At 42.8% G+C, this 26,548-nt stretch overlaps 3 protein-coding genes across 7 annotated transcripts in view; 1 reads left to right on the plus strand and 2 right to left on the minus strand.

Annotated features, from left to right (window-relative positions):
* The first annotated feature begins 415 nt into the window (after positions 1 to 415).
* Positions 416 to 3,342, plus strand: LOC307017483 (general transcription factor II-I repeat domain-containing protein 2-like). Its single transcript, XM_079647102.1, has 2 exons — positions 416 to 2,547; positions 2,749 to 3,342. Exon 1 carries the CDS (start codon positions 1,107 to 1,109, stop codon positions 2,541 to 2,543), a length of 1,437 nt encoding a protein of 478 aa, XP_079503228.1. The 5' UTR covers positions 416 to 1,106; the 3' UTR covers positions 2,544 to 2,547; positions 2,749 to 3,342.
* Positions 3,343 to 5,715: 2,373 nt separating this feature from the next.
* Positions 5,716 to 8,639, minus strand: LOC307017333 (zinc finger BED domain-containing protein 5-like). Its single transcript, XM_079646898.1, has 2 exons — positions 6,635 to 8,639; positions 5,716 to 6,396 (listed from the first exon to the last, which is right to left on the minus strand). The coding sequence occupies exons 1-2, from the start codon at positions 7,181 to 7,183 to the stop codon at positions 5,920 to 5,922; spliced, it is 1,026 nt and encodes a 341-aa protein (XP_079503024.1). The 5' UTR covers positions 7,184 to 8,639; the 3' UTR covers positions 5,716 to 5,919.
* A 4,407-nt stretch (positions 8,640 to 13,046) lies between these two features.
* traf3ip2a (TRAF3 interacting protein 2a) overlaps positions 13,047 to 26,548 on the minus strand; it is a 14,499-nt gene continuing 997 nt past the window's right edge. The window contains exons 1-10 of one of the 5 annotated variants that reach the window (XM_079646164.1): positions 21,039 to 21,945; positions 20,513 to 20,564; positions 19,954 to 20,427; positions 18,759 to 18,906; positions 18,482 to 18,666; positions 18,202 to 18,290; positions 18,052 to 18,120; positions 17,863 to 17,967; positions 16,391 to 16,465; positions 13,047 to 13,873 (exon numbers count right to left, since the gene is read on the minus strand). In XM_079646164.1, coding sequence (XP_079502290.1) covers positions 13,727 to 13,873; positions 16,391 to 16,465; positions 17,863 to 17,967; positions 18,052 to 18,120; positions 18,202 to 18,290; positions 18,482 to 18,666; positions 18,759 to 18,906; positions 19,954 to 20,427; positions 20,513 to 20,528 — 1,308 coding nt within the window. In that variant the 5' untranslated portion in view covers positions 20,529 to 20,564; positions 21,039 to 21,945 and the 3' untranslated portion in view covers positions 13,047 to 13,726. Of the gene's footprint in view, positions 15,439 to 16,390; positions 16,466 to 17,862; positions 17,968 to 18,051; positions 18,121 to 18,201; positions 18,291 to 18,481; positions 18,667 to 18,758; positions 18,907 to 19,953; positions 20,432 to 20,512; positions 20,565 to 21,038; positions 22,958 to 24,115; positions 24,870 to 24,929 lie in introns of those variants that run through there. The other 4 variants (XM_079646165.1, XM_079646166.1, XM_079646168.1 and 1 more) reach the window with 4 other exon arrangements.

Consider the following 26,548-nt stretch of genomic DNA (forward strand, 5'->3'; position numbering starts at 1 on the left):
CTGGCTCCTCCCCGCCAGCCGGCTCGCCTCGTCTCCAATGTCCGTTATTGCATTTAAACAAAGGATAGGTTCTTTTCACATTCAATATATGCTTAACACGCCGTTTCTCCTCATATTCTCTTTCATCACTTTTCATTTAACACATTCTAAACGCTGTAATCAATACTCTAAACCAGGGTTCCCCAGACTACGGCCCGCGGGCCGCATACGGCCCGCCACGCCCCTTTGACCGGCCCTCCACCTCTCTGCACCTCACCATTTGAACTGGCCCAAAGAAGAAAAAAAAAAAAAAAAAAATTATAAAATATTTTTTTAAATATTTTATTTTAGTTGTCCAACTTGTTTTGTGAAATAATAACATGACTCTCCAAACGAGGGCGGTAATCGCTGTTAATTCCGTCACCTGAGATTAGAACTCGAGGCCGTCAGTATGTAGTGGCCAGAGCGGCTCTGGTAGTGGCCATGAGCCAAACAGTGGAACTGTCAATCAGATCGCCAGCGCCTCTATCACGCTTTAAAAGCAACGTTATGTAACGTTCTGGTTGACATCTGTTACATTTGCATCTTGTTTTTTTAACACTAAAATATTTTTTTATTAACCATTTATATTTTATATAATTTAATATGTGTGTCTGTATTATTTATATGACGTATGTTTATGACCGAATTTCCGCCACCTTACAAGCTGATCGAAGTCATGCGCAGAAAATATTATGCTACAGTTGAACAGCAGTGTAATGGCGTGCAGTAAAGTGAGGAAAATTGACAGAGAGTGTCGGGTTTTTAAAGAACAATGGACCAAGGATTATTTTTTTGTTCCATGGAAGGACCGTGCCATTTGTATTATATGTAAAGAAAATGTGGCCGTGTTTAAAGAATTCAACCTTCGCCGCCATCACGAAACCAGGCACAGAGAGTATGCTAGCTTGAGCGGGCTAGCGAGAGATGATAAGGTTCGGCGTCTGAAAGGCGGACTAGCTGTTCAACAGGATGCCTTCCTTCGTCAATCCCGGGTCAACCTGGCTGCTGTCCGAGCTAGCTAAAAAGTAGCTAACCTACTGGCTACCCACGGCAAGCCGTTCACAGACGGAGAATTCAGGAAGGCCATGATGCTGGCTGTGGCCGAGGAGGTGTGTCCCGAGAAGACAGATGCCTTCCGTGGGGTGAGTCTCTCAGCACAAACGATGACGAGACGAATTGAGGAGATGGGGGGAAACGTGTTTGACCAACTGAGAGAGAGAGCCGCAGAATTCAAGTGTTTTGCTTTAGCCATGGATGAAAGGAATGACGTACAGGACACGGCACAACTGTTGATTTTTATTCGTGGAGTCAACACACGTTTTGAAGTGTCAGAGGAGCTGGCATCACTGAGAAGCCTAAAAGGCACAACAACTGGAGAAGACCTTTTTGTCGAAGTGTGCAAAACAATGGGCGAACTTGGTCTGCAATGGGCTAATTTTGCCAGTGTCACTACAGATGGTGCGCCTAGCATGGTCGGATCTACGAGGGGTCTAGTAGGGCGCTTGAACGGCGAGTTCGAGGAACGAGGTCTCGCCCCACCGATTCAAGTCCACTGCCTGATTCACCAGCAAGCGCTGTGCTGCAAAGTTTTGAAGTGGGCGTCTGTGATGAAGGTGGTTGTGCACTGTGTCAACTACATCCGGAAAAATGGGCTGAAACACAGGCAGTTCCAGGCCTTTCTCTCCGAGCTGGGGTCTGCTCACCAGGATGTGCTGTACTACACCGAAATCCGGTGGTTAAGTCGAGGCAAAGTATTGCGCCGTGTCTACGACCTGCTGCCCGAAATCAACACCTTCCTCCAGTCTAAAGGTGAAACGGTACGGGAGCTGACCGACCCGGAGTGGAAATGGGACCTCGCGTTTTTAACTGATGTGACTGAACTGTTGAACCACCTCAACCTACAGCTCCAAGGCAAAGGGAATCTCATCAGCGACATGTATTCCCACATAAAAGCATTCGAGGTCAAACTGCAGCTCCTTGTGCGACAGGTCCAAAAGCTGGACTTCACACATCTCCCTGCCACCCAAAGCTACTGCGCCGAGAAACCAGCCGCCCCTTTCCCAGTCGCGAAGTGCAAAGATGCCCTGGAGATGCTGCAGCGAGAGTTCAGTGTGCGCTTCCGCGAGCTTCATGTCAACAACAAAGACATAAGTCTGTTCCAGAACCCCTTTGCTGCTGACATTGACGACGCACTTCCCTCTCTTCAGTTTGAACTAGCCGAGCTGCAGAATTGTGATGTCCTTAAAGACGCATTCAAGCCTGACCACCTCCTTGAGTTCTATGCTGAGCTACCAGAGGGCACTTACCCAAACATTAAACAACATGCTCTGAAGATGTGTACCGTTTTTGGCAGCACCTACACCTGCGAGCAGACGTTTTCCCGCATGAAGCAAATAAAAAATCCAACGAGGAACAGACTCTCAGATGAACATTTGCATCAAACTTTGAGACTGGCAACCACTAGGCTACACCCAGACATCGGACTTCTCACCAGCCAGAAGCAAGCTCACAGTTCACACTGATATGGTAAATATACTGATTTTAACTATTACAATTTTATATGGCTGTAAACATGAACTATGATTTTTTGATGAAATATGATTAATGTTTTTAATGAATTTTAATGAATAATGCTACACTGTATTTGTAAAATCACATCACAAGGAACAACAGGCAGCATATTTATGTAATTTACTCAATGTGTCCAATGTCATCCCTTTATGCCAGGTTTCCAGGCAGCAAGAGAGGGGACTGCAACTGCTGACCTCAAAGATCACTGCCCATCCATCCTTCCTTCCACCCTGGCTACAAGTACCAATTCAGTTGACCTACTGCACATATTGCTGACTTCCCATTCTGTTACTCTCTTCTAGTTTAACCTGCCGAGGGTTTACTGCTCAGTCTCTCCTCCCAATCTCTTCTCTCAGCATCTGCCTCTCCATCGTTGTCTCTCTCTCTCCCTCTCTCTCCTCTCTCTCCTCTCTCTCCTCTTTCTCCTCTTTATGCACTGCCCCTCATCTCAATCTCCTATTTCAAAGGGATGATAATTGTGCTGTAAAAGTGTTTGGGTGCTCATTGCATTTTCACCTTGAACAAAAAAAATCTCACCTGAATATACAAATAAGAGTTGGTTAGTTGATATATTGTTCACCAAGTTTCTTGTCTTGATGATTTCTCATCTCACTGTAATATAAGCCTACCATTTCTATTGTATCCCTCATAAACTGTCAATCACCATGTTTTTCTAACCTTTCCTTGCTATTTTTACATGGTTGTTATTAGAAAATAAAAGGAATACCTGTGGTATTTCAAATTGAAAAACATGTGAAGTACTCACTTCTTTTGCAAATCACTTGTAATGATGAACTATTTTGTGCTAGAAATTATGGCTATAACAGGCAGTGGCCTAGTTAGTATACAGCCCACATGATCGATCCCGGCCCCTCATCACAGTCAGGAACGATAATGTGGCCCCCAGAGAAAAAAGTTTGGGGACCCCTGCTCTAAACAAAACTTCTCGGCTCGTTTGGTTTCCGGTCATTCCGGATGTTGTCACATGCTACTCTCGTCTGTAAACAATAATGTATTCAAATAAACTGTACCTTCATTTAATATTCAGCATGGTAGTATCTCGACATCTATAGTTGTAGTGTTAAATCAGTAGGCTTCGGTTTGCACCACTCCATGTCATTTCGCTACTAAATTCACCTCTTCAGGAAATCGTATATTAGCCACATGCTAAATGCTAACCGTAGATGAAGGATTTTCAGAATAAAAGCTTAACTGCTTGTGCACAAGAATTTCTGTTTTTTCAGTATAAAAGAGCATTAAAACTGACGGCATGTTTAAACTACATTTCCCCATTAAAACATTGATTTTAATTTCTAACACTACTCACCGACACTATAAACCTTTTCCCTCATGCTAGCCCTGACAACACCGGTAAGCACACCTTCATCTAGGCTGCACTGTTTTACTAGACCCTCCAGAAAAACGCGATTCTGCGATCGCAGAATTGACCGCATAATCAGCAAAATGGCGCAGATTTTTAAAAGGCCACATATTTATCAAAAGGCCGCATAATCCCCGCATTTTTCCACACAAAGTTGAGAAACATTTTTTTTAACTCGTCTTGACGTGACGTCATCAGCTCGCGCATCACAGAATGTAAACAACACTCTATAGAGTGAACATGTGGAGCTCACACGATAGAGAAAACACCAAGATGAAAAAATCTAATCCATCTCATTTACCGACGAACATTTCTACGAAAGACCGGGCAAAAAGTGGGGGGAAACTATTCTGCACCCCGTGCAACTGTGTGTTGGAGCATAAGAGAAAATCGACGGTGACGACCCACTTTGATTCATTCAAACATTCGCTGCTTTCTGCTGCTGCGAACAAGAAAGCCAAACAACTCACATTCACCGAGGGCATCAACCTCAAAAACCCTTTCGAGGGCTACAAGAAACGAAGTAAGTAGCCTACAAGATTGAAGCTGGTCAGATAACGAACGAGTAAATGAAAACCGAATGAGGCGGAGAAGTGTGTGTGTGTGTGTGTGTGTGTGTGTGTGTGTGTGTGTGTGTGTGTGTGTGTGTGTGTGTGTGTGTGTGTGTGTGTGTGTGTGTGTGTGTGTGTGTGTGTGTGTGTGTGTGTGTGTGTGTGTGTGTGTGTGTGTGTGTGTGATTAAAATAGCCCAGTTGCTTTTACAATAAATAAACATTGAATGTGTTTAATTGAATAGTAAAGGGGTTTAACGTTAGTGGCAGGTTGTGTGTGAGAGAGAATAAATAGGACAGCCCAATATTTAAAAAAATTGTTATTCTTTTTCCCCGCATATTTCGCAACTTTCCGCATATTTCGCAACTTCCCGCAATTTCACCGCATAAAATCACATAAAACCCCCGCATATTTAATCGCATAATCAAGGATTTTAGCCCGCATAATCAAGGAATTTAGCCCGCATAATCAAGGATTTTTGACCGCGTTTTTCTGGAGGGTCTATTTTACGTGTCCTGACTTGTAGTGGTTCTGTCCTATCTACACTCTTGTCATCTTTGTAAAACGATATCAGACTTGTAATTGACACAGCCATGACTTCTAGTTAAATTCAGTGTGGCTAAAATGAAAAGCTTTGTTAAAATATGCAAGCGCGCGAAAGTCAAAGTCAGCTTTATTGTCAAATATTCTACATGTGTTACACATCCAGAAATATCGAAATATCGTTTCCCACAGTGTGACATGTATACATAAAACAAAACAAGAAGGGCCTAGATAAACGTGGTATACATGAAACAAAACAAAAAGGGCCTAGATAACCGGGGTATACAGTTTAAAATGTTAATATTTAAAGTGTTCAAATTGCAGTTTCAGTGCAAGTCAGCTGAAACGATTTTAAGTTTGCGTGATGTTGAATTCGTTCGACCCTGCTGCTGTACTGGCTTGTAGTTCGTCTATAGCAGGGGTTCTCAACCTTTTTTGGGCCAGCGCCCCCCTGTCCATTATCCAGGTCTCTTACTGCCCCCCATCAAAAAAAGTAGACTTATTTTCTTCCCTGAATATTAATGTTGACTAATAGTCTGTGTTATATCATTTAAAAAGCATGTCACTGAATGCCAAATAATAGATTTGATTTAACTGGGCAGTTGGAATATCATTATCATGAGTTTACCAGAGAGCAGAAAAGCCATGTGAATGTGAATAAAAATGATATTTATGAGTGTTAAACAAACTCAGACAAGAGCAGAGAATACAAACAGACTGCTACGGAACAGCAGCAATTTCACACATGTCCAGTGCAGAACAAACAGTAGGCTACAAAACTGTACATTAGGCCTACAGAACTAACAGGTCGGAAAGGTGTTGCATTTCGCCAAATTGCGGGGTGGGGGAAGGTTAGTGTGAGCCCTGCGCTTGTTGGTTCTCCGCCAGTTTCTTCACTGCGGGTTGCAGAGAACTTAGTTTCAGTCGCAGTGCACCTGAGGCCGTCAAGTTCAAGCGATTGCGGTACTTGGACTGCATGTGGAGGACCTGGCTGAATCCCTGCTCCACGAGGTATGTGGTTGGGAAAGCCAGAAGAAGCAGCCTCGCTTTCTCCCAGAGAGCCGGGTAATGCTGAGAGTATTTGACCGACATGTTGCCCCAGCCAGAGGTGCGGAAAATAGCCTGGGCCTCATCGTCACTCTGGATGTCGATGAGATGCTCCTGTATTGCTGGCTCGCATTCCACCACGTCCGCCTGAAAGGGCTGCACCACCCAGGTGGGAACATCGAGGTCCAAAAGATCTCTGAAGCGGATCTTCAAGTCGGCATTCACCATCCTCAGGTGGTCTTTGTAAATGAGGAGGCGCTCATCGGTAAGAGCGTCAGACACCTGCAATGAGTATAACCAGGAAATTGTTATCGGTGCAGAATGTTACCATCCGATTTTAAACTGGTTATTTTATTGCTAATTAGTTTACTAATTGATGTTTCTTTATTCTCATAATACATTCAGAACATAAGTTATTTATACTAACCAGGAACACAAATATAGTGTTGCATAGAGTAGCCTACATTTATTACATGTATTATTTATTATTATCATTATTTAGTAGCCTAGGCTAGATCACCTTGGTCAACAGCGGGAAATGAGCAAACTGCCTCCTGCCTATGCTCTGCCGGTATAGATCCAGCCTGGAGGTGAGACTGTGGATGACCGCCTTGCTCTGGATCAGAGTAACTCCTTTTCCTTGGAGCTTCAGCGTGACTTCATTCATTTTGCCAAAGAAGTCTGCGAGGTACATGATGTCGCAGCGGCTGGGTGACACCTGTTCCCCGAGAGCTGCATCCACCTCCTCCAGGAACTCCACGATGCTGTCAAACAGCTCACAAAAACGAGCAAGGCAGTTTCCTTTTGAGAGCCAGCGGACATCAGTGTGGAGAAGAAGACGCTCAAAGGTCTCATCATTTTCCTGACACAGCTGTCGGAACAATCTGTTATTCAGGGCGTGGGCTTTTATTTTGTTTATTGCCTTTACTGCAACATTGAGAGACTCGTGGAGAGGTGGACTTTTAGATTTGGCCACAAGGTTGTGGCGGTGCAAGACACAGTGGACTGTGAGGACATGCGGGACCTGCTCCTTCAGCATAGTGGTGAAGCCACGGTACCTGCCAACCATGGAAGGGGCACCGTCAGTAGCACATGCGAGGATGTTGTTGATCGGGATTGACTTCTCCTGTAGATAAGCATCCAGTGCATTAAAAATGGTCTGGCCCTAGGTGTCTGTAACCAGATATTTGGAAAATAAAAATTCCTCAGCCATCTCCTGACTGTTGGAGGTGCTATAGCGGACATAGGCCATCAACAGAACATTGTTGTCAGAAGTGGTTGTCTCATCCAGCTGAAGGCTGAATGGAGTTTCCCGCAGGATGGCACACAGCTGCTCCTCTGTATCAGCGCCTATTTCATCAATCCTGCGTGCTACGGTGTCATTACTGAGTGGGATGGATTTCAGCACCTGTGTGGGATCACGCCCCATCACAGTAGATATGACCTCTTTGATGGCAGGGAGTACCAACTTCTCTCCGATTGTGAACAGCTGCCCACATTTGGCTATCAGCAAGGAGATGTTATATGACGCTATTAGCCCACTGTCAGTCTGGGTGGTCTTCCTAGCGAAGAGACTGCTGATGGTGCTCCTACCATGTTTCTCTTTGAGGGCCTGGAAGAACGGACGCTCCTTATCTGCCTTATCCGGGTGGATCTTGGTAAGGTGCTCCTTTAAACGTGAGGGTTTCATTCCCTCATTGGAAAATACATGTTCGCAAAGTAAACACATTGGGAGTTGTACATTGGTAGGAGACGGTATGAAGCCATAGCTAAGATTTTCAATAGAGTACTGTCTGCATTTTATCTTTTTCGCGGCCATTTTGCTGATGTGATATGATTTTTGTTGTTTTATGCTAATATTTAGGGGGGGGGAGGTAGTGTCACGATATGGCGGCAAACGCTAGAGGGCTAGCTGGTGACATGACAAGACATCGTGCCGGGAGCGGACCGGAAGTCGTTGTAATTTTGAACAAACAGAGCTCTGTGTGGAGCAGCCTGGCTAGCCAGCTCTTCCATGTCGTAGCAGACATAGAAATGGGTATTATGTTCATAAACTGACCACTTAGTTCGAATCTGTTAGTGGAATTTGTCATATCAAAACATATCAAAATTTAACAAAGTGACACAGATTATTAACAGTCGCGATCCCAAAATTACAACGACTTCCGGTCTGCTCCCGGCTGCTTTTTGTAGGGTACGTTCGTAAATGCGCTCAGAGCGCTCCGAGCGTCCCCGTTCCACAGTCCAGAGCGCTGCGCTCTGAGCACTCACAGCTGGGTGTTCTGGCGGAACAGACGGGTTGTCAGAGCGGACTGACCGTTCGTGCATTTACGAACGTACCCCTAATAACACTGCTGACAGCTGACCAATCGCAAGCAGAGTTGTGGTTTACTATAGCAACAAAAGATGCTGACAGCTGCTTTTTGTACAGGAAAAGACGCTGTGGCCAGCGTTTTTCATGACAAAAAGACATTATGCGTGAACGCCCCCCAAGAACACCTCAACGCCCCCTTTTCAAAAATATTGCTTCCAGCGCCCCCCGATGTTCTCTGAACGCCCCCTGGGGGGCGGTACCGCCCCCGTTGAGAACCAGTGGTCTATAGCATAGCGTTAGCATTTTGCTTGTGGCGACTAGATTTGTGATTCAAAAATTATAAAAGTAGGGTTGACATGTGGAGATTATCCGGCTGAACAAAACGTGATCCCTCTCTTAAATGTGTGTCAACCACAGACCTTATTCCGAGCTATTTTCCAAAATCCTATGGAGAAATTGCATTGGTTTTTGACAAAGGAACCGGAAGAAGTTTACTTCCGGGTTTTATGACGCGTCACTGCGGTTCTCTATAAGGTCCCATGGAGCTCCCCCAGAAGGGGAGGGACTTCGCCACTCTATGGGGACACTGAATGACGGTTCCGAGTGATCTCAATCAGTAATGCATGACGCAGACCCAACGTTTCGTTGCTCTGATTGGCTGTAGGTCTATTCAAATTGCATTCTGAGGCATTTTGATCTGATCGCAGCCGTGCCGTGCTGAATTTTCACACCTTTAGTGTATAAAACTCTCCCACTACTTAGACTATTCCTTGCACCCCTCTAGCATAACCCTGAATGGTCTCAACCATATTGCATCAGTAACGTGCACCGTTTTCTCAACATTTAGCATTTTGCTTATTATTTAATTTAATTTACGATACGATACGATATTACTTTATTTGCTTACTTTAACATAATTTTTCATGGTGGGGCTAAGATAGGGCTATGCCATTTCTTGGTATGGCTGTAGCCTACCCCAGCCATACCCTGGCGCCACCACTGCCGGTGTTCAAAACGATGAGCAGGTGCAAATAATAATAATAATAACTTGAATTTCTATAGCGCCTTTCATGATACCCAAGGTCGCTTTACAAGGATGAACAGGAGTATAAACAAACATAACAAACATAACAAAAACAAAAGGCAGTCAGACGAACAGTTTAGACAGATAAAACAACAAATAGATTTGGGGCCAAAGTCCTTGGCAGACAGATGGGACTTGAGGGCCCTTTTGAAGGCATCAAGCGTGGGGAAGTTGTGGATCTCCGCAGAGTGGGGGCTACCATACTGAAGGCTCTATCCCCGAAGGTTCACAGGTTGGTGCGGGGGGCCAGAGTCTGAAGACCGCAGGTTCCGGGGTGGGGCATGTGTGAAAAACAGCGAGCTAGCTAGCAGCTAGCAGCTAGCACAAGTAGCCTGGTAGAAACCGGACCTCGAACCTCGAAATAAGTAACCAAGGTAGGTGCACCTTTCTACATGATAAATACAGTGGCGAGCCGTGACTTTTATACCTAGGCCCCCCTTCTTTCATTTAACCCTTCACATTCCAACAGAAACTGAACAGGCAACTACAAAAATATTTTAAAAAACAATATTTTAAAAAAAACAGAGAGGGCCTAGAGGGCCCTGACGGCTCGCCACTGGATAAACAATAATAAGGGCCATAAGATTTAAGTAATTGTAATGCTTCGAGTTGACATAGAGACATGAACTCAATGCGTAGTGTCCAAAACCAGTCAGTAAGGGTCCTGGGCCCTCAAGCTGCAGTCCGAAAGAAGGCCCAACTTAAATACACTCACCGCCCATTTATAAGTTATACCTGGCGAGTACCGGGTCGGACCCCTTTTGCCTTCAAAGCTGCCTTAGTTCTTTGTTGCATAGACTCCATGCATTGGTTGCATTGGTCTATTGACATTATAGCATCACACAGTTGCTGCAGATTTGTCGGGCACATCCATGATGCAATTCTCTCGTTCTACCACATCCCAAAGGTGCTTTATAGGATTTGTGAAGGCCATTTGAGTACAGTGAACTCATCGTCATGTTCAAGAAACCAGTATGAGATGATTTGAGCTTTGTGCATGGGGCGTTATCCTGCTGGAAGTAGCATCAGAAGATGGGTACACTGTGGTCATAAAGGGATGGACATGGTCAGAAACAATACTCGGGTAGGCTGTGGCGTTTAAACGATGCTCAAGGGGCCCAAAGTACTGTATGTCATGAAAATATCCCCCACACCTGGGGTTCCCAACCTTTTTCCCCGAGAGCCCCCCCAAATTACTCCTGTTGGAAGTTGCGCCCCCCCCCCCCCCCACATACACACAAGGGGGGGTAATTATGTTTAAAAGTCTCAAAATGCGTTTGTGACTACTGTCACAAACAAACTGGATGAATGTGAAGTATTTTGTTAAAGGAGGATGAAAGCGTCATTAAGGAGCACTACTGGAGTGACTTTGATGGTTATTGGACTCAGGATTAATTCATTTGGATTCCCGCTGTATGAAGAAATGAAAGGACGACGCAAGTGGAAACAATTCACAAAGGGATTAAACTGTTTAAAACACATGCTCAAAGTAAGCCGGATTTTGCCGATGTGTTTATGTGGATTCAAAAGTTGTAAATAATCTACAAAACGGAGGAGACCGATCTGATCGGAGCAACTGTGACAAATAATCCAACTGAAACCGGCCTGGACAATGACTATGTTTTAAAAATGCGCTTATCCAGACAAGCCCAGTTTGGACACATTACGCGCAGAAGAAACATTTCTATTCTATTCTATTATTATTATTTATTATAGAAAAAATTATGCATTTCTGTCTTTTTATGCCTTATGCTACTAACTTGAATTTGTATTAAAATGAATTTATCAATTATGTGTTATACTTTATTGTAATGTCACAATCATGTATTGTGGAAAAAATAAACAAAAAAAAGAAAAAAAGTCTAAATATGATATTAGGCCTCAAATCATCCGAGGCCTGGCACACCCCCTGCGATGATTGGGGAACCACTTCCCCACACTATTAACCACCATGTACTGAGCACCCTCTGTAAACAGTTGCCTCGGTCCGGTTCATGTCGGGGACAGTCAACGATGAAAAATGTTTAATTCGAATTTTCAACTGGATAGAGAGATAACCTCTGTCTAAAATGGTGCTGATCTTGAGTGAGAGCTTGACCCTCTCAATTAATCAATCAGCAGGCATCTGCTTATATTGGCCAGCAGAGGTCGATGAGCACATGGACACATTACACATCAAACTGATCCAGAAATATAAAATATGCTATATCTAATGTAGTGTTTGGTGGGAGCTCTTTATCTAAAGTGCTTTACACTGAATGCATACTGTACTTAGATGGTGCTTTTTAATTACTTATTTCATGAAAAGGGTGTGTTTCTCTCCTGATGTTGATGGTGATGAATTCATGAAAAAAATGATGTAAAATTATAGAATTAGCAATAGCTGGGAGTGTATTTTTCCAACAACAGGTCATATAGACAGGTGCCCCAGTCCTCTCGTTGTTTGCGTCTGGCTGCTTTGACTCACCAGATAAGACAGGTTTAAGTGACACGCAAGTCCTGGAACCATAGCAAACGGAGGGTTGGTATACACAGACAGCACCCTCCTGCAGGGGCTGATAAGAGCCTGGATATCACCAGTTCTTCTCTCTCTCTCTCTCTCTCTCTCTCTCTCACTCACTCACTCACTCACTCACTCACTCACTCACTCACTCACTCACTCACTCACTCACTCACTCATTACATTGCATTTAGCTGACGCTTTTATCCAAAGCGACTTACATGAAGTACATTCGACCAGGAAGTTACAACCTTGAAGAAAACAGAATCATATAAGTACATCAGGTATCATAGAGCCAAACATTTCAAGTGCTACTCAACTGGCTTTAGATAAGCCAGTCCTTTATTAGTATATAAGTGCTCTGTTAGCAGTTATTTGTTAGTACCGGTAATTCTATCGCTCGAAGTAGAGTGGAAAGAGATGAGTTTGCAGTCTGCGCCGGAAGATGTGCAAGCTATCTGCTGTCCTGATTTCAATGGGGAGCTCATTCAACCATTTTGGAGCCAGGATAGCAAACCCACGTGTTTTTGCTGATGGGAACTTGGGTCCCCGTCGCAGCGAGTGTGCAGCGAGTCGTTAGGCTGATGCAGAGCGAAGTGCACGTGCTGGGGTGTACAGTTTAACCATGTCCTGGATGTAGGAAGGGCCAGATCCATTCGCAGCATGGTATGCAAGTACACTGATGAGGTGCAGGGTGAAGGCCGGAAGTGTTGCTATGATCATGCCCTGATCTTTTGTGGCTCAGGATGGTCTTCCACCAATCAAAAGGCTGGCGGTTTGATCCCAAGTCCATGCAGTCAATATGTTGAAGTGTCCTTGGGTAAGAAACTGAACATGAAATTGCTTCCAATAGCTGACTGTGTGTGAGTATAGTCTCCATGAGCAGGTGCAGCCCCGGTCTCTGTATGAATGTGTGTGTTCTGACTTGTATATCTAAAGTGCTTTAATGAGTCATAAATCAAGTTTACATTCAGTGCATTTAACATTTATAACCATTGTCAACATTATTATTGTCAGTCATATACTCAGACTAGTTAGTTAAAACATGACATTTATTATGTTATTATTTAGGGCATGCTGCCCCCTTCTGGTCAATCCGAGGCTCTACCAACACATACACCCACACCGGACACATCAAAGAAGAACATTGAGTGGTATTCAGAGAATGAAGTGTGATTTTAAATATTGTTCAAATTTTAGATCAACATAACAAAGAGTAAAGCTGTATCTGAAAATGAAAGGAAACTACTAATCTGCTGACAAACTAGCAGTCCTCATGGAGGCATATTCCAAGTTTCAAGGCTTTTATTGTCATGTGTAGTTATGACAATGAAAACCTTAGTTCACAGGCTACTCCAACAGTGCAACACAATAAAACATATAAGATAGTACAAATAAATAAAATAGAATATAATAGAAACAGAATATGATAGAAACTGTGCAGAATAGTCTATACAGTAATTGGAATATTGATATATATGATATATTTGAGTTGCAAACAGATGAATGTTCTTTCAAAGTTCAGGTATTTAACAGTCTTATGGCCTGTGGGATGAAACTGTCCCTGAGTCTGGTGGTTTTAGTCCTGATGCTGCAGTACCGCCTGCCAGACGGCAGCAGACAGAACAGTATGAAACAAAATGTGGTTTTGCCAAAAGGAACCATTTATTTAAATTGTTTATTTTCCACATTTGCATGTCCTTGTCAGTTTTTCTCAGAGGGGACGAACAGTGAGGGTGAGGTCAGGCCCCCGCTGTGGGATGATGTAGCGCTCCTCCCTGAGCAGGCGCAGCAGCAGGTCCTGTGTGTCCTGAGGCCAGCGGTAGATCCTGGTGCTCTGCAGCCAGCTGGGGACATGTCTCTGTCACACAGACACACAGTCACAAATAGACACAAACACACAGTCACACAGACACACAGTCACACATAGACACAAACACACAGTCACACACAGGGCCGGACTGGGACAATAAGTCAGGCCGGGAATTATACACCCAGCCAGGCCACTACCAGTTTTCTTTTGTGCCATTTTCCTGGATTTATTTGTCAATATTTACAGCGTTGCTACCCATAGTGATAGCCCTAAACTTTAAATCTACTACCCCAGAATAAACATATGGACATGGGTTATTATTTAAAAAAAATTTGCAAATCTATTTAGGAACCTATTCATGTGAATATATTTTAAGTGGAGGTGGACTTCAAATCCTCTAGGGGGGTCCGGGGGCATGCATTTTTTTAAATGTTGGACTTAAATGCATCAATCTGGTGCACTTTGAGGGGGAAATAAAGAGACTACACCCATATGAAACAGAACTGTATACATTTAAATAATAATAAAATCATAAGAACATGGCCATAACCAATAACATACCATATCCAATATGAAAAAACATTGAAACTTGTTTATTTATTTGTTTTTGGTTCATTTATAGTTGTGTGTGTCTGGGCTCCTGAATCGGCCTCTCCTGTGTCCCTCCTCCAGATGCTAACAACAACACTACACGTAACCGGTGCGCGCGCTTGAATGACACACAGAGACCAATCGAGGGCATTAGTCTATGTTCTGTATGCAAGTGGGCATGTACGGCAGGCCACATTATGTAGACAGCCAGTCAATGTGAGGCAGAGTCAGACCCACATTTGCGTAGCGTTGCGTTCACAATACTATTTTTTTTTTTAGTATTAACAGGCCAGGCCATCGGTAAACCTCCCGGTCCTCCCGATGGCCAGTCCGGGCCTGGTTACACAGACAAACAGAAACATAGATACACAGACACACAGTCACACAGACACACAGTCACACAGAGACACAAACACACAGTCACACAGTCACACATAGACACAGTCACACACAGTCACACACACAGTCACACAGACACATAAACACACAGACACGCAGACAAACAGTCACACAAACACACAGTCAGACAGACAAGCACACAGACACAAACAGTCACAGTCACACAGACACATAAACACACAGACACACACACACACACACACACACACACACACACACACACACACACACACACACACACACACACACACACACACACACACACAGTCACACACACAGTCACACACACAGTCACACACACACACACACACACACACACACACACACACACACACAGTCACAGTCACACAGACAGACAGTCACACACACAGAACACACAGACACACAGACACACAAACACATAGTCAGACAGACAAGCACACAGACACGAACAGTCACAGTCACACAGACACACAAACAGAAAGACACACACACACAGTCACACAGTCACACAGTCACACACACAGAACACACAGACACACAAACACACAGTCACCCACAGTCACACACACAGACACACAAACACACAGTAACACACACAGTCACACAGGCACACATTCACACACACAGAACACACAGACACACTAACAAACAGACACACAGACAGAAATACACACAGTCACACACACACAGTCACACACACAGACACACAACACACACACACACACACACACACACACACACACACACACACACACACACACACACACACACACACACACACACACACAGACACACACACACACACACACACACACACACACACACACATAACACACAGACACACAGACACACAGACACACAGACAGAAAGACTCACACACACACACACACACACACACACACACACACACACACACACACACACACACACACACACACACACACACACACACACACACACACACACACACACACACACACACACACAATCACACAGTCACACACACAGACACACAAATACACAGTCACCCACAGTCACACACACATACACACAAACACACAGTCACACACACAGACACACAGTCACACACACAGAGCACACAGAGACACAGTCACACAGTCACAGAGACACACACAGTCACACACAAAGACACACAGACACACACAGTCACACAGTCACACAGACACACACACAGACACACAGACACACAGTCACAGAGACACACAGTCACACACACAGACACACAGACAGACACAGACACACAGTCACAGAGACACACAGTCACACAGTCACACAGACACACAAACACACAGACAAACAGTCACACAGTCACACAGACACACAGTCACACAAACACACAGACAAACAGTCACACACACAGTTACACAGACACACAGTCAGTGCTCAATCTCAAAGGCTAAGAAGTTCATACATTTATCCAAAATACAACATGGGTCTTCGCCATAGCGACTGTGCTGTTTCAGAAACTTGAATTTTCAAAATGACACTATGCTCCATGCTCAAATAGTTTTTTCTTTCTGTAATTTGGGTTAACCGTACGTCATGTTCTTGCTGTTTAATGCTTGCACTTACCTTTGTTGCATTAGGGAACAAAACAGGAACCAGTCTGAAGTTCAGGCAGCCTTGTTGGATGAACTCATTCTGGATCTGTGCCAACAGGAACAAATGCTTATAGTTCTCCATACACTTATACAAGTGATATTTTGACATGTTTACTGTAGGTTGAATTGAATTGGAGCGAGCAATACACTGCAGGCTGGATTTCATTTTAAATGTTCCACGTAGTCTGAAAAGGAAATGAATACTGGAGAGATTTCTCAACTCAAATTTGGGTGAACTCATTTGTTGCATTACTTTACAATAGTGAAAGAGATACCCTTACTTTAAGTCGCAGGAGGATGCTAACAAGCGACTGAATGAGACATCTTGTCGCACGTTAGCCAAGCGGAGGATGATATCCTAATTTATTTTATTTTATTTTATAGTTTATTTAGCAGGGACAATGCACAGTGATGAACACTTAAAACATTAAAATGTGTCAAGCGTAACAGTGCCAGATTTAGCTTTAAGCTAATTTCCATCCGCAGTTCCTCACATAAAACATTTAAGAAAATTGCATTTTACAAACATAGCAAAAAAAAAATACATGATATGCAAAAGATGCAAAAGAGCAAGAGCAGCATACACAAGTATTTATTTATTTTTGCAAGTTGAATTTAATAGTATTTGATACTTTCTTAATATGTTTCTTGAAAGTCAAGTTCGAGTCCAGTTTGACTCCAAGATACTTGAAGTGGGAGACTAGTTCTATTTTTGCTCCGTTTAAAAACACGTTGGATCCTTCGACTTTGAATGGTCGTTTACTGAACATCGTGCATACGTTTTTTTTTACGTTTAACTCCAAGCAGTGTTGAACCTTGTCCAAAGCTTTTGAGAGACAGGATGAGATCATTTCAGTGTTTTCCCCGTGTACAAAGATGACCGCATCATCGGCTACATTTGCACATTCAACTCAGGACATACATTAGGCAAGTAATTTATGTACAGAGAATACAGCAGTGCTTGAATTGGAATAAAAAAGGTGCCAGTACTCTAAATCAGCAACTGTTTCAAGTCAATTTTATTGAGAGAGGTAATCAATGGAGCTGCCAGGGAGGACACAGGGGAATCATACAACAAACAGGCGTACCTAGATGCGTCATGAGGTGCCGGTACGCATATGGATAAAAATCAGAAGTCCCGGTACTGCGTACCGGTGAGTACCGACCCAATTCAGGCACTGGAAAACAGTAATTGTCCAAGAATGGAACCTTGTGGAACCCCAACAGGGTTGACAAGGTAGGGGGATTTGGCACCGTTGACCAAAACACACTGTTTTCTGTTCGATAAGTAAGACTTAAACCAATGTATTGAATCTGCCGAAAAAGCTTTTTACTTCTTGCTGTTACTTTTACACTTCAAAAATCATTAATTGGTGTTTATATGTGGAGGTTATCAGTCAACAAAACCACTGTGTGGTTGACAGCTGTCTTTATAGGAGTCACCTGGTTGTGGATGTACTTGGTGTGCAGGCCGTGCTCGTCATCCCCATTTCCCTCCACGTCCTCCTTATACTTGGGACTGATGACCACGATGATGAGTACTGATTTCTGTAATGATACATCTCACTGTCAGCTTTTGCTGAAGACAGCATTATAATTTGGATTCATACTCTGCTCAATGGAAAGACTTACATCATTCAAAAATCTGTCCATCCATTTGGTGATGTCCATTCTTCGGATTGGATTGTCAAAGATATCAATCTGTAGACAATAGGCAGAATTTGAATGTTTGAATACAAAATCAGTGGGAATCAAAGGTGTAGGAGACATGGTATAACTTACTGCTGGTTTGAACCCTTGATCCGTCAGAAATGTAGTGAAAGGTATGATTTCTCTGGCGGTGTCCACTGAATATGTGATGAAAACATTCCCTGTCAACAAGAAGTCAGCGAAACATTCTTATCTTTGGGTATTAGTCCACTGCTGGCAAGTAACTTGCAAATGTTGGGCAATTTGTACAATTAGCATTTGTTGCATTAATTAGCAGTAATTATCCTAAGAAGACAATAGCTTAAAAATGGCTTGGCCGATTCAGAAAGGACCATGTACATATGTGACTTACTGCACTCCTCAGGCAGGCTGATGGTCCTCCTCATCTCCTGGGTGGCTGGCCCTGGATTAGGCTGGAGGGAGCGATGCACACTGACCTCACGCATCACATCCCAGGCAGGGGCTGCCCGCTGAGCCACAGATCCATGGGGGGGGTTTGGATCATCTTTAAGTTGTAGTCTATTATGGGGGAAATTCCTGTAGAGGAGTTCATTGCATGTATTACGTCTGTGAAAAATCATATGAATCGATGTTAAAAATATCAGATCATTTTGACAAACAGGCCATACCTTGACTGTTGGGGGTGTTGAGGCTCCCCGCATGAATCTGCTGGGTAATCATACTTATAAAGATGATTATTGTTAGTGTGATGGTGCAGTTGTGCTGGAGGGCAGCATGCACGCTGTCTGCCATGACGCCACAGACATTGATTTTGGCCTGCAGAGAGATATAAAGGAGCTGACATTAAACAGGTTCCCAAATCAGCAGTGAGGTCATGCAGAAACACAATGAGAAGCCAAATGATTCCTCACAGGGTTACAGCAGAAAAATATTAAATCCATCACAGATGTAGTGATTACTGCATATAAACAAATGATTTCATTTTAGCTTGTAAAAGTATCTTTCTCAACATTTTAAACACTGATTTAAATGGCATATTTAGGTTGTACTGTAGGCTGTAGTCTAATAATATTCAACAATATTCAATTACTGTGATATATATCTTATATATATCTCACAAAATCCCAACATGACTTCACTGAAGAAACTGAAACGTTGACTTTAATGAAATGTATTATGTCATCAGATTTCACATAACTGTAAGCTTTATAACAACTTGACATTATTGCTTTCAACTAACTAACCTAGTACAGTTATGTAATTTTTTTTTACATATACATTTAAATAAAGTAAATGTTTCAGTTTTTCAGATATAATGACCAATATTTCTAATGACTAAGTACCATGGGACTCAACATCTCCATTTATAAGGATTGTTTCTCTTTGTATGTATCGAGATACACCATACTTTTATTCATATTATTATTATTTTCATCATTATAATTATTATGTTCCTACTTGTTTATTTGTGATTCTCACTTTAAAACTCACTTTATTTTCTTTTTTTACATATCGTTACATAAAATATTCATCAACGCGTCATACCAAGCCAAGAAAAGCTGCCTCGTACTCCGGAGTTGGGAAGAGAGCGCTCATGAGTTCACTCTTTCTTTAACCTGATTCAGGCTGTGCAGATCCTGTTGTTACTGCACCCATACTAACACAGTACAATTGAATCAAACCCAATTTGTGATGTTTACAATGACATTTAAGAAAAAAAGCAGGAATGATGCATAATCCATAGACCTTGAACACTACTTTTTATCATCAAACATGTCGTCCACAGAAACATCTTATAAATCTCATCTCATCTTATAAATCACTGACAGTAACAGAATGTAAAATGTTCCATGTGTCACTGACCAGGCATACAGGCAGGGTGTGGTGGAGGGACGTACTCGGTGAAGTTATCTCCAGACCTGAGTGTGAGGGGGGGTTCCAAGCGTTCATCCTCCTCCACAGAGTAATGCTGGGGCCAGTCTGAATTACCCACAAAGCTTCTAGCGTGGCGTGGCGTGGTAGCCTCTGGAAAGTCCCGCCCATACAGTGGAGACTGCTCTCTGAGGCCATGCAGCCTAACATCTGCATGGTGGGGAGGCATTAGATGAAGTGGGGGCTCTGCTCTGGGTTGAAGCTGCAGCTGTTTCTCAGGGAGTCTCCATGGGCCCTCAGTGTGTGCCGCCCCCCCCGCCTGCTCATGGCTGGCTTGTATCTGAGACCTTGTGATCACTGTATGTCCACTGCACTGTCTGCAGGGGCGGGGGCAGGCCAACTCCAGACTGGAGGGTGTCATGCTCTCGTCCATCTCTACAGGAACACTCTGGTGAGGGCAGCCCCCTGACAACAAGAGCCAACAGAAAAACCTGTTCACACTTCCAAGCAGACAGTGAATACTGCTGACTCATCACGTTTGGTTTCCTACCTTTCAAAGAGTCCATTTTGCCAACAGTGTGATGCCTCTGCTGAAGTGAACACTAAGATAACAGTACAGGACATGAATAGAACAGGACAGGTTAAAGACACAGACTGCACAGCTCCTTACATTCACAAAGCTGGCACGTAAACAAATGAAGTCTCAACTGAGGGATTCAAAGTCCGTTTTACAGTCACCATCAAGTAAAAACCGAAAATGAAAATATAAGTGTTATGTATGTGCAGGGTGAATAGACAAATATAAACATGATTACATAACATATATACAAGTATAAACCGCATTCTCACATTCTTGGTTCCTCCTCACTGAATAGGTGTGACACATTACACGTAACTTTAGAGGAGCGGCAGAGTTTAGCACATTCGCTGCAAACTAGTACAAAGGTCAAAATCACAGAACTAAAGGTATGCTAGGTATGGCTTCTTAGATTACAAATCAAAACAATTTGTGAAGTTTTAGTATGTTTTCCCTTATAAATGTACATACAGAGAATAAAGTGTACTCCTAAGCCTACCTTTTCTTAGACCTGCTTCTCTGCCACCCACAGCACAGACCTGTTCTGAAGCAAAGAGGAAGTATTCCCACTATGCAAAGCAGGGAAGTGTCGTGACTCATTTATGCAAATAATGCGGGGCATTAAGACTGCAACCGCCTGATGGGTTCTTCAGCAAGGTGAGCCTCCTGTGGCTATTCAGCTTTCACTCGTTCTATTGGATCCAACCCTTAGTAAAGAGCACATGTAAGTCTTGAAGTAGTACATTACAATGTGTCAACAAATAAACAGTTGACTTGACAGGTACATGAATAGCACTGCAGCAATGCTAATATTTCATAAGATGTGACTGTTTGCGATGTCCTTTTACAACTACCTATGACCTGGACCACTCAGAATCTACAATCACCTACGGAATAACCCCATGGCCATTTATTCACATACATTGTTACAATAGTTCATCCACATTCATCATTAGTTTATTTCATATGTTTGACAAGACATATCTACTGTGAGGTGGTAGTTAGTGTTTCATGCTAATATTATAATGCTAACATACTCAAAATGTCAATACAAACATCCCGATGTTTAGCAGGTCAAATGTTTACCATGTTTGCCAATGTTGCTAGCATTTGTTAACACGCAATACAAAGCACAGCTGAGGCTGATGGGACGATCAATAGTTGAAAAGGTATTTAATCACATACCATCACTTTTCAGTATTAGTATCATCACAGCTTTTGTGGGGATAGCTTAATATCGAAAGGTCATCATACATTTAGTTGGAATCACTGAACAATTCTGGTAAGTGGGCTTTTATGTGAGATTTTTTTTGTCAAATTTCTATTTTAAAATGTCATGAAGGAACATTAATGTTTAAAGGATTACATTTTTGAAATTCTTATTCTTGTCTAATCTTCCAGATGGGTTCTACTCCGTCAGTTTGAGATTGGTCAGCACCACAGTCACAGGGTCAGCGGATGGCAAGGCCTTATGATTGGCCACAGAGAAGACCCTCATGGTGGTGTGGGTGAGAACAGAGCCCAGAGCACGGGCCTTAGCCTTACAGGTAGCCACTTGGAGCAGCTCCCGGCGGAAGCAGCGGCTCACCATGCAGTAGAGCAGGAAGTTGGTGGTGGAGTTAAGGTTCTGCAGCATGTTGGCCAGGTCTCCGGCCACATTGATGGGGATGTTGTAGTCGTTCCTGTTGAAGTTCTCATTGTTGTACTTGGTCCTCAGGATGCAGTATGTGACAAAGCGGGGCAGGCTGAGGACGACAAAGGTGACGGAGACGGTGCCCAGGAGCAGGATGGTCCTCCTCAACATGCCCCTGGTGCTCCGCCCATGCATCACACGACGCTCCTCCTTGGTGAAGAGGTTGCTGGCGCGGCACAGATGGTAGCCGATGAGGTAGTTAAAGATGATGACCAACACGATGGGGATTCCCCCTGAGAGGAAGGTAGTTATCCACACTATATACGTAGAGTAGGCCTCGTCGCGGTAGCGACACCGTGGCAGTGTCACATTGTGTCCGTCCACAGTAATGTTGACAGGTGAGACGATGTTGATCCAGCCCAGCGGCACAGACACAACATGGGACACCAGAACGATCGCCACACATGTGAGTTTAGTGACCTGGGCCTGGGAGAAGTGCTGCTTGGCCGCTGTGCTGCGGAGAACAAGGTAGCGCTCGATGGTGAACACCACCACGATCCAGGAGGAGCTGTAGAGGGATCCGTATTGCAGCACTCCCAGGATGGAACACCAGGGATTGGAGTTCCAGAAGGGCTGCAGCAGCCAGAAGGTGAGGGTCAGGTCTACGAGGATCACCCACACCAGGTAGAAGGTGTCCATGATGGCCAGGCAGCTCAGATAAATGATGGCCGTGTCTGACATCCCGCACTTACGGAAGCAGATCATGTAGAATGTGAAGAGGTTTGCTGGAAGACACAAAGATTATTATATTTTCCTGGCTGGTCCAGCTTTTAAGTTACAACCAATTTATGCTTAATAATTCAGTAATAATCAATGTTGGTGCATAATTGGGGTTTGTCAGAACTTTTATCCTGGTTCAGCTAACATTTTTCTAAAAACTCAGAAGCTGTCAAATATATGTGTTGTAGCATGCTGGTACACCCATACACCCAAGTCGCCAATATTTTGTCACCATTGTTTGCAAGCCTGTCACTAGTCTTTCAAAATAGCCATACGGTCATATTTTGAGCCTATATTTCTAAGTTTGACATGTTGTATACATATTATAAAATGTGTAACTTTTTCTGCATGTTTATTTTGTAACCCTTTCCCCCTTATTCCAGTCTTTGAGCTAAGCTAGGCTACACATTCCCTAGGCCTACCTGCATTTGAACACACAGAAGTGAACCTTATTTGACTGTGGTGTTGAATGCCAATGTGTATCCCAAATCACAGGACTATTCTTTAACAGACTGTAGATTTTGCAGTTATGTTAGTAACCAGAGGTGGGAGGTGCACTTATATAAAGTACCAGAGTGTAGGAATGCTCTGTTACAGTAAAAGTCCTGCATTCCAAATGTTAAAAAAAGTAAAAGTAGAAAAGTATTATCATCAAAATATCCTTAAAGTACCAAAATTGAAAGTAGTCATTGTGCAGATTGGTCCATTTCAGAATAATATATATGATATGTTTTATAATGATTGATCATGAAAGTGTTATCAAAGCTGGTAAAGGTGCAGCTAGTTTGAATGACTTTGTATACTGCAGGGTAGCTTGTGGATTTACTCCAGGTGGAACTAAAGTCTGATTGAAGAGCTGATTATATTTCACATCATTCATCCAGATTTGTGTAGTACATGTACATAAAGTACACGATTTAACTCTGAATTGTAGTGGAGTAGAAGTGTGAAGTAGCAAAACATATAAATACTCAAGAAAAGTACAAAAACTCCAAATGGAGTAAATACTTAGTTACTCGTCATCAATGTTAGTCACTTATAGAATAAGATGTGGATGCTGTGAGGGCAGTGGGTCAAACTGCCTGGTGCCTGCAGGACAGTGAGCTCAAGTGATTGATTCAATTGTGCCTGGAAAAGGCATGGAACAAGAAGAAGATAGAGACCTGGGATGCCCACGACGAAGAGCAGAGGGTAGTAGACCCTCTGGACGGTGACGAGCACGGTGGCGCCGGCCCCCTCCATGCTGCATTCAGCGCCGCTCAATAGCTCACATACTAATGCCTGCAATAAAGCCATTAGAGAAGTGAGGACAAACACTGTTGAAGCAGATTACAGCTGTTCCCTCTTTAGAACATTGGAGCCATTAAGCTTTTATAAGGTTATTATGAATTACTTGGAGATACTTTGGTCAAAGTATCACCAAAATGACTACAAGACAGTATACAAAAACATTACAGATGAAAATGATTTTTTAATGTTCACTGAAAAAACTGAAATGTATGTGAAATGTACTGTATATGTGAAATCTGTTAACATAATACATTCAATTCAAGTCAACATTATTTCAGTGTGGATATTTATTTTGTATTTTATTTACTAATGGTTATAAATCAGAGGTCATCGAACCAACCATTTAGCCGCTTGGTTCGTACAACTAATGTGTCATCCCTTTCAGAGCGTTTTTGTTCAACTATGTTTAAGCTAGAACTTTATTTAGCACCAAAGTGAAAGTGAGACATCCAGCTGACTAATGATGGCTGACTTGAAGAGATGGAGATACTGTATGTCCTGTGAAACACAATAACACTAAACTGATATATGTTATCTAGATCACACAGAAGTCCTACAGCTCTCTGGACAATGGATGTTTTATTGAATGGATGTTCCACAGTGCATTATCAATCATCTGGATTATAAATGCAGATGAATAATGTTCATCTGGGTAGTCAATACTACAATAGTTGAAATAAAACCTACCTGCTCTCTATAGATCCTCCGAACTGTTCTCTATAGGTGACACACAGGAGTGACTTCCTCAAAGTGATAGAGCTGGTGATGTCTGGAGACCACGAGATCGTCCATAATGCGAGGAGGGAAGGCTTCAGGAGGAGGGAGCTAACTCACTGGTTTTCAATAGGATTCAAATAAACTCAAGGCAATAACTGATGGCACACAATAAAACACACAAGTATTAATATGTATATTATTGTGTTTTTATTAATACAAATTAAACTTGTGATTTGTTTCCAAATCATCCGTTTGAATAGCAAGCTTGATCAATCATTTCTCAAGGACACAGAATGCATGTCTTTTTCCACTGCAACAAAAACAAAGTTATAGGATGAATAAATATTTCTAGAAGGATACAAATGTTTGTGTTATGGAAGAAAAAGATAGTCCAGAGTGCCTGTGATGATGTAAATACTACAATCTTCTGACAGCAAGTGCCTCTGACCCCGCTGGCTCACATCACTCATGTCACTGGGTTACAGTATTTTCTTTTTTAAATTGCCAAGACATTTGTGCAACTACAGTAGACCTGAAGGATCAACTAAGATGGGCCTGTCTGATGGGATACCAGGGGCTAATCGTGTGCCCCTGGTATCACCATTGGAACTATATCCAACAGGGACATCGGCACAATAAAGTAGACACATTGTCACCTGCTTCTGGAGGAGGGGACCATACATATCTAAAAACAAATGTCAAGGCTAGATGTGAAATAGTTGCTTTATCTTGACATTCACAGTCACTGATGTCCTCTGGGAAACATTCTGTATCAAATGGATCTGCCAACCAAAAAAGGAACATCACCTTTAATATATTAGTTTCAGCACTCAGATTTGTTTTGAAATTTATAATACTAATGATGTCAAAATGCATTGACAGAAAGGAGCCTTAACCAGGGTATAAGATTGTGAAGGACCAGGGTAGGCAAAAACTAGGCGTGCAGGTAAAGGTGGACATTTATTTGATTAGATTTACCCAAAATATATATATACCGTTTTTAGGATGGGTAACAAAATCAATTAGAATGAAAACAAAAAAGGTGAATTCTTTATTATCTAAACAGATACAATCTAGAATCCAAGCATTAATTAATAAACAAAACTTGAACATGACATGCTGAGTGCTCTTCTTCCCAAGAGCCAGCCTGCAGGAATGACCCAATCCAGTGGCCAGTCCATCATTGAGTGCAGGGGAGAGAAGGGGAGAGAAGATTCTAAACATGGGTGGCTAAAATAAGGTTAAACACCCCTTAAGGTTTTAAAGGTCCCCTAATATACTGTTTTTCATCAATATATGATAGGTCTCAGATATATACAAAACATGTCTCTGAAGTGTTTGACTCAAAACACCAAACAGATCATTGCAGCATTACCCATAATCCCCTCTGTTTCAGAAGTGCTGATTCTCTGTCTGTTACTTTAGATGAAAATAAGGGAACCCCTCCCCGAGCTCGCCACACTCCCCAGAGAGATTTGGTTAAAAAGAACTCAATGGTGCTCTAGGAGGAGTGTGGCGGCTCAATCCCCAGTTACGTTTGAGTCACCGAGAGGCTAAACTTGGCTATAAACTGTGACGCGTTTTCCAAG

The sequence above is a fragment of the Notothenia rossii genome (genome assembly GCF_949606895.1).
Source record: "Notothenia rossii genome assembly, chromosome: 8".
Lineage (NCBI taxonomy): Eukaryota > Metazoa > Chordata > Actinopteri > Perciformes > Nototheniidae > Notothenia > Notothenia rossii.